Source organism: Anneissia japonica, unplaced genomic scaffold, assembly GCF_011630105.1.
Source record: "Anneissia japonica isolate Jap-2015-1 unplaced genomic scaffold, ASM1163010v1 scaffold6406_len342834_cov151, whole genome shotgun sequence".
Lineage (NCBI taxonomy): Eukaryota > Metazoa > Echinodermata > Crinoidea > Comatulida > Comatulidae > Anneissia > Anneissia japonica.
The window spans coordinates 83,690-92,068 of NW_022738763.1; the positions used below are offsets into that span (position 1 = coordinate 83,690).

The 8,379-nt window shown below is 37.7% G+C and overlaps 1 protein-coding gene across 2 annotated transcripts in view; it reads left to right on the top strand.

Annotated features, from left to right (window-relative positions):
• LOC117117817 (fibroblast growth factor 1-like) overlaps window positions 1-8,373 on the top strand; it is a 12,191-nt gene extending 3,818 nt beyond the window's left edge. For both annotated transcript variants that reach the window (XM_033262283.1, XM_033262282.1), the window contains exons 3-4: window positions 5,150-5,253; window positions 6,882-8,373. In XM_033262283.1, the coding sequence (XP_033118174.1) occupies window positions 5,150-5,253; window positions 6,882-7,082 (305 nt within the window). In that variant the 3' untranslated portion in view covers window positions 7,083-8,373. The remainder of the gene's footprint in view (window positions 1-5,149; window positions 5,254-6,881) is intronic.
• The last annotated feature ends 6 nt before the right edge of the window (window positions 8,374-8,379 follow it).

Below are 8,379 nucleotides of genomic sequence, written 5' to 3' on the forward strand. Positions count from 1 at the left end.
GATTCTCATTATTTTACATTTAGTTTCGTTAATAGTCATGTGATTATTCTTACTCCAATTGTATATAGTATCTAAATCGGATTGAAGGACATGTTCATCAAGAGGACAACGAATAGCCCGATACAAGACCGTATCGTCTGCATATATATGATGGTGGTGGTGGTGATGATGATGATGATGATGATGATGATGATGATGATGATGATGATGATGATGATGATGATGATAATGATGATGATGATGATATAGACTATAATTAGCAACGGACAACGTAATCATGAAATACTCATAAAATGATGGCGTCGTCATCACTTATTTTTATCTAATGCACGAAAAGTACGCACTGAACCACACGTAACCAAACATATCTATCATAATTGTTTCCTGATGAAAAACAATACCGTCGATTTCAGTAATTTAAGACGAAAGGCCGAAATATTATGTTCCGGTAGTACTTTTTTAAATTTCCTTCTCATCCAACAGCAAGTACACTCGCCACGATGCTTTATAAACCAAGTCTCATTGAGACATAATAGAGTGGAGTTGTTTTTAGTCAGTCGTGAGAAAAATAGGTCTGCTGTGACAGGAATTGAACCCGGGACCCTGGAATTAGAAGGCAAGCATCTCAACCACTAAGTTAACTCCACTCCAATGGATAAATGCTTAACCCTTATCATAAGTCAACACAGGAAAACCTAAAATATACTTGTTTTTTTAAGAACATGATGCAATATCCGATTAGTTTCGGATCTGAGCGATTTGATAATACCTTGTACTGTCGCTTAAAACCACATCAATCTAGTTTAATCCACAGATTACCATATACTATTTGTAGAAAGTGCAGTGCAACGAACGCAGATATTGATACAGTAATTAGGCCTACGTTGGATTTAAGTAGAGTGAAGATTAACGCCGACAGAACCCGACGGTGGTCAGAATTCAACGCCACGACGGGCGCAACGGATCGTTTTTAATGACGATCCGTTCAGACATGTGTTTGCTTGGTGTGGGCCTATATTTATGTTTTATGATCTGACTGTAAGACGAGCTCTGTGCGGGGGGGGGGGGGCATGACCTGTCCGGTGGTGCCGCCACTGAAAAGAAGTCCATGGGCTTCTTTTTGAGATGGGCTCCATTTCGAGATTACTTTTGCAAACTACAATGGAGGGCTTCAATTCGGATATGGGCTTCATCTCGAGATTAATAAGACCATTGGGCTTCTATTCGAGGCTTTACGGTATTACCATGCTACCTTGTGTGTGACCTAGTGGCCATTCCTCTCGTTTCATTAATCCAAGCGCCTGAATGTTTTCCAATCAGTACGGTACTTTTTTCAATAAACATGCCGGACAATCACCTCAAATCAAACTATCTGCAAAATGTGTTATCGAAGTAAACAATGAACAGCCAAAAGATATTATCGCTCAATAACCACGTGATTCGTTATTTACGTACAAGAACCTGGTAAAAAATCTAGCCTGGGTCAATGTTATTTTTCTTTACCACTCGAGTTGAATCTCTCCGGGCAAGTGAGTCATACTAATTCAAATTAACTGGAATAATTCTTGAGGTGATTAAGCCACAACTAGCTTATTAAAAATTGACATAAGTTAAACCCAATGCCATGGCACCAGCGCCTCAAACCAACAGAGTCCAAACGTTGGCATTAACCTCCCAGACTAGAAGCAGGACCTGAGCTTTAGTGTAAGAAGATGGGCAGACTCGAACCCGATTTTATAGTGAAGCGGGACTGCACTTCCCTAATTTAACTGAACCGCCCGGCGAAGCCTGAACCATGTGGACACCGTTGTTTCAGGCCCAAATGGAAGAAAAATCGGTGGTCACATCAATGGTTCAAGTGAATTGGAAGTGAACCCGTGGTTTGATTAAACCGGGAGTCAAATTTGGTTCAGATGACCTGGAAGTCAAATTTGGTTCTGGTGAGCTGGACACAAAGCATGTTCAGTTGCACCAGAAATCAACAGGAGTTGACATGGTTCAGTAGTACAGGAGTTAAACATGGTTCAGTAGAACCAGGCGCAAAACATAGTACAGTAGAACCAGGAGTTAAACATGGTTCGAACCAGGAGTTAAACATGGGTTAACTCCTGTAATTAAACATTATTATCTCAGTCGAACTGGTTTCACCAAATAGAAACATACATGCATTTTTTTTTTTAAAAATACCAATATTAACTAAGAATATAGCATACTCATAATTTTTATTTACATAATTAAATTTGATTTAAATTCAGATTTAATGTGCATCTCTTAAAATAAAACACAACTATTCTGACATCACAACGAATAACGCTCCATGGAAAACGCCCCTGAATTTAAATATGTAATGGTACCGGTAATGATAATTTGGTTTGATGTTACAACATGTAGGTGTTAATTTATAACATTCTGCGTCTACAATTTGCAGTCTTAAATGATATAGATTACTCTCTGAATTCTTCCAGTTCATTATAGAGCTAGTGTTAACAGTTGGAAAGTTTGTCGGTGGATTGGTAAAACCAGCCTTTCGAAATTCTACCTATGGCTGGGCAGCGGGGTAGCGACACCGCAATGCCCTAAGCCTGTTCTTGAATTGAAATAGGCCCACACCGAAACTGACATTAATGATTTTGATTCATAAGCGTACTTGGTAGTGGATTTCCATGAAATGTTAGATCATTGCACCCAGGCGTTTCTGATGCGTTATTAAGATGTGGCTATTGACACTTCTACTTACTCAATTCCACCTCTAAAAAGAAATCAATAAAGTGAAATTATGGTATTCGGAGGAAACATTGCCAATATTGGCATTTAACATAGTCTTTATTTTGACTGACCGACCGACATCTGGCTTCCTTATCGCGTGAGTAGGCCTAAATGTCAAGGGTGTTGTTTTGCCGTCATCGTGTCCACTCTTAATTCAGAAATAAACAACAATCTGTCTAATTTTGAAGCAGCCAATTAGTTCCCACGACTTGTTTAGCCATGACGCAAGTTAATAAATACATTTAGTGCGATGATGGAAAAATGATCTAAGGCTGCATTGAAATCGGAAACCATACAAGCGAAAAAGGTGTTTTACTTAGCGTCATTCCTTATCGATAATGCGTTCATTACCTGTCGATGACGCGTCATCACTTACCTTAAGAATTCTGGAACGAAGGGGTCTTTTCAAGATTTTAATCCTAGTATCCCCACAATTCCTTCCCTGATATTGACTGATGAATCGACAAGCGTTATAACTGACTCACTTCATTCCAATCGAATAATCATCCTATTCCCCGAATTTAAATGCCTTCGGGATTCGTTCGTAACTGGTTATTAATTAAGATTGAGCGATAATACGCCCGGGACATGAGTAATATGTATCACCTGGTTCCAAGTCAATCTTGGAAATAATCAAGTATATAATTGATATCATAATTATCTGTGTTTTTATTATAATCATATTTGATATACACACTGTTATTTTGAAGGAGTTATTGTAACTCCAAAGGAGTTATTCTGTACCTAAAAAAAAGGTACAGAATAACTCTTTTCGAGTTAAAATAACTCCTTCAAAATAACAGTGTAAGGTCTATATATATATATATATGGGGGCTCTGATTTGTGCGTTGTGCGTATTAATACTATCAAATTTTATTTGACAAGAAAATGTGACATACCTAAATATGGTTACGACGACATTACATCAGGACCATAATTATATAGGCACATATATTGGCATACAACAATTGTTTGTCAAATAAAATTTAATAGTCTGGACTTGGCTTATTAAAAGAGAAAATGCTAATTCGACAAGGAATCATGCCGCTGATACGGTATTGATATCAGACAGTAAGATGTTTTCTACCAATTTTGTTTTCATACTTAGGCCTATGTTTTGTAAACCACGCAGAAATGTTATGTTCCGTTATCTATACAATACCTTAACACTGAGTTTAATCTTAATCATATTTTGAGGTTAACACCAACCATCCACCATGAATCTACCATGACAACAAGATACAGTAGTTCCTGCTCATAAAATCTGTTTACTAAAACCTCGGAAACGGATTGAGCACATGGAAACTGGTCGATTCGAAAGCAAAGGGCTGTGCGTCAATGGGCTGACGATACGGTCGTAAAGACAACTCGTAAAGTGGGTATTTTGAATTGCGATACTATTATTTACTTTAACGCGACTCGTCAAGATGAGTCAGTGGGACAGAGATCTTGCAATAAACATCACTAAAGATACTGAGCATTGGCGATCAATCAAAGGAATTGCTTGCGACATTTCATTTCCATTTGATAAAAATCATTGATGTTAAAAGTAATTGACATGTCTTCCTACTATAAACACTGTACATTGCCTTTGTAAATAGCTTAGCCCTAAAGCAGAACATTGTGTACTACGGCTAACCATTAAAACAGTTCTCGGTTCCTTGTTGGCGTTGTTCAATTTTTATCATCAACGACGAAAAGCCTGTTTTCCAGGCGAATTTATTCACTCAATTCGAAAACGTTGGTTTATTCGCATTCACATTTCTATCGGAGTTTTTGCTTGTATTGATCTCTTTTGACCGCGCAAATTAGAAGCAGGATGATGGCTTTAAAATAGCATACGTCAATGCATGAAACTGTTTCTCTCAATGTGCCATAGTTCCGCATTTAGAAAGAGAACGTCTTCCAGACTTGTTATTAGAACAATGGCAAGTGCCACCTGTATGCAAATCAAATTTACGATTATTTCAAAAATACTTTGTCATAACTCAATACATTACAGCACAACGTTAGGCCTATCATGTATATCCAGTGAGCACGACTCAAATACTGGATCACAATAAATGTTCCCATGTGCATATTTTACCAGTTAAAACTCGATTCAGCCAAAATTCTTAAAAGTTAGGGGGTTTGAGTGCTGAAAACAACCTTCAATTAAAACCACTTTTCTGTAGTCCCAGATATCTTTTATCTTCAATAAATGCCAGGCAACACAAGTTGCAGGATTCTTATTATAATGCAGTTTTTGAAATAAAGTTTGAAATCCCAGTGGTTCCAAAAGTAGTCTTTAATTGGAGGGAGACAAGACCATTACTTTTTAAACAAACAGACGCTACCACCAGCTAAACAAACATTATCTAAATGTTACTTTTCTCTTTCGTAGCTTATTTGCATATAAATTCCCATGCCGAGGATGTGGTGACAATCAAGGGTGAAGTGACTGGATACTATGTTTGTATGAACGACGAAGGTCGAATTTACGGCTCTGTAAGTATGACCTATTATACCTCCATGGTATGACCATCGGTCGAATTTTCCACTAGGCGAATTTATTCTTGCGAATCGAAAATGTTAGCCTATACACATGTGCAGTAAAATTTTCCTCACAAAATTCTCAAATGCGTAGGTACAAATTTCCGATTCGCGCGAATAAATTCGCCTAGTGGGAAAACCGACTTTCAGGCCGTTTTCCACTAGACGAATTTATTCTCGCGAATCAAAAATGTTAGTCTATACGCATGCTCAGTTTAATTTTCATCACGAGATTTTCAATTGCGCACGCGTATATGTAAGAAAATGTGCGATTCCCGCGAATGAATTCACCTAGTGGAAAACAACATTTACGTCCTCGCATGCGCAGATTACAACTTGGTGACGTCTCAATACTAGCGGGGGTGGGGTAAGATTTCCTTCCAGTCAGACAGGCCTGGACCCTCTGTCGTCCGACGCCATGACGAGGTCGTCGGATAAAAAATAAAAAATAAATAATAGTTTACTTATCCAAATAACGTTATTACCCTAATATATTTGTCTATAGGCCTAAGCACAATTTCGACCTCACAAGGTATACAAATTCTCTCCGTGAACCCTAGGAATCTTTTTTTTACTCCGGTACCCCGACCAAGGCTGATAGTCGGGCCCTTGACGACCCCTCCGTTGGACCTCTTGTTGGCAAATTCCTGGAGCCACCGCTGCCTAGCACATGGTCGTACAATCTAAAGATCCCTTGATTCTTCATCATGAGATTGTAAATCAAAATTTAGGGCTCTTTCATTTTAGAGTTATATGTTTAAAAATATTGTAAAATCGGGGATAAACCGTTACAATTGTGAATGGACGTTTGAAAAATGTGTATAGAGGACGTACGATAGTGTTGACACCGCCTTTGGTGGTGAATTGGTGGATGGAGCAGGGGCGGATCCAGGATTTGAAAGAGGGAGGTTCAAAATGTTTCCAAAAACCTCCAAAACGAAAGGTTGGTGGAGTCCTCCCATGGGAAAATTTTGTTTCCTAGATGGCCAGAAATGAGCTGTCCCTAGACTTCTGAGGTGTCTTTAAATTTCTTCAAAATTCAAGGTTTTCTCCCTCTAAAAAAGGTCAGGTGATTTTATCTCATTCTTAGGCCTATACACAATAAAAAAAATCAAAGACATAGGCAATCTATTATTAGGCCTATATTCCAACAATATTGAGTACTTAGATACGTACCGTAGTCTTTCTTCCATGGATCGATGAACCGATAGGCATGAAGAACGCACTTTCATACTTAATTATATACGACGTCGAACCAAAAACAGTGTTTTTAAATTTTATTTAATTAAAGGCATATTTGGGCCAAGTCTAGTTTGTCTGATCTGACAACCAATGCTTGGTAGGTTAGCATGAATTTTGTAAGCCAGGACCCAGTAGTATTACGGTTACATTTCTTCACAGAGAGGGTTCGTCTGAACCCACTGAATCCCCATGGATTCGCGACTGTGGGGTAACCGAGAGAGATATACAAAATGTGAAGTTCAGGCCTACTATGCCTCGTTCTCCAATCAATGAATTAGTCGCAATGTAATATGCTATTTTAAATCCATTTCCAACTTCTTTTATTCTCAATTTCTTTACAGACAACTATGGTAGAAGAGTGCGAATTTGTAGAATCTCTTACGGCAGATAATTTTATCTATTACTACCGATCGATATCAAAGAAGAATAGTACGAAAATAAAGTATCTAGCGATCAGCAGTAACGGGCACGTAAAATCAGTTCCCCATCAGAGGAGCCTGAGGGACCGTGTGAAATTCAGTGTCATTCGTATAGAAAGCTAACGAACGACAGTAACTTTCGCCTGAAATTGCTTTCGTCACGATGTAATGACCAATGAGTGTTTGCGACTTTGTAGGCCTGTCTAATTGGCTACTAATGTGGGTTGATAACGTTTGCTGTATTAAATACTGTTGGTCTTTCTGGATCGGTTGGGTACGAACTGCGCGCGCACGAAACATTAGGGTAATCACCTAATGAAACCCTTAGTTACTTTACAGTTTCACGTATCTACAGGTGTTCAAAGCACCATATAATATTTTATAATTATACCAGAGGATGCTGCCGTTTTGATTCGGGCTTTCATGTGACATATTGTACATAAATCGTACGTACGGTAACCTAACACATGAACTGAAAGAACAAAGACAGAGTACCAACTATTAAAAAACAAAACAGAAAAAGACGCCGTATTAATGTTATGCCGGAAGATAAAGTAGATTGTACTATACGTCAATAGATTTGTGGGGGAAGTGCTGATATAAACAAAATAAGTCTAATCCCAAATTGGGTTGTTATTGTACATTATTATGCGGTATTAAGGATTTAGCTTCAGCACTTAATAATAGTATATGGCCTGTAAGCCAACGTGTTCCGAGAACTGTTTATAATAACTTTACTACATAACATTGGTATTGTTTGCATTTATTATTTATGTGTGGTAAACAACATGGGCTAATCATGATAATAATTATTGTTATATCATTATTTATTTATGCAATATATCTTTGTACAGAATGTGAATGTTATGAAACGATTTGTATATAAAATAAGAATACGATCGGATTTCGCCTCATTATCTACCAAATTAATAATTTCTTTTGTGCAAAAGAGGATTATTGTTATCTATTCTTAATTATTGTTTATTTCTTTGATTTGATTTGATTTGATGTTTGTTTCCGTTTTATCTACATATTTGTGTATCTTTTATGAGGGCCCCTTCACCTCACCTAATGCCGTAATTTTGGCTTTGCGTGTAGACATGTGTAGTTAAAAGTGAGGGTATTATATGCGTATGGAAGCTGATATCATGCGTGATGAGCGGTCCGGTGTCACGTGATGACATCGTGTGTATTTATCATCGGCTCCATTGGACCCACAACTGGCACCGTCACTGATTTGATTACATCACCAATATGATTATCGTTGATTTTAATCATTTACATTGAAAACAACTTCACGGTGGTAATTGATGAAGGGTGCTGTAGAAAGGTCTATTAAATCCATTAAATGTTTTGTACAGTGGTGTCATACGTAGTTAATTAAGGTATGAATAGTGCAATATTTTATAGTGTTATACAT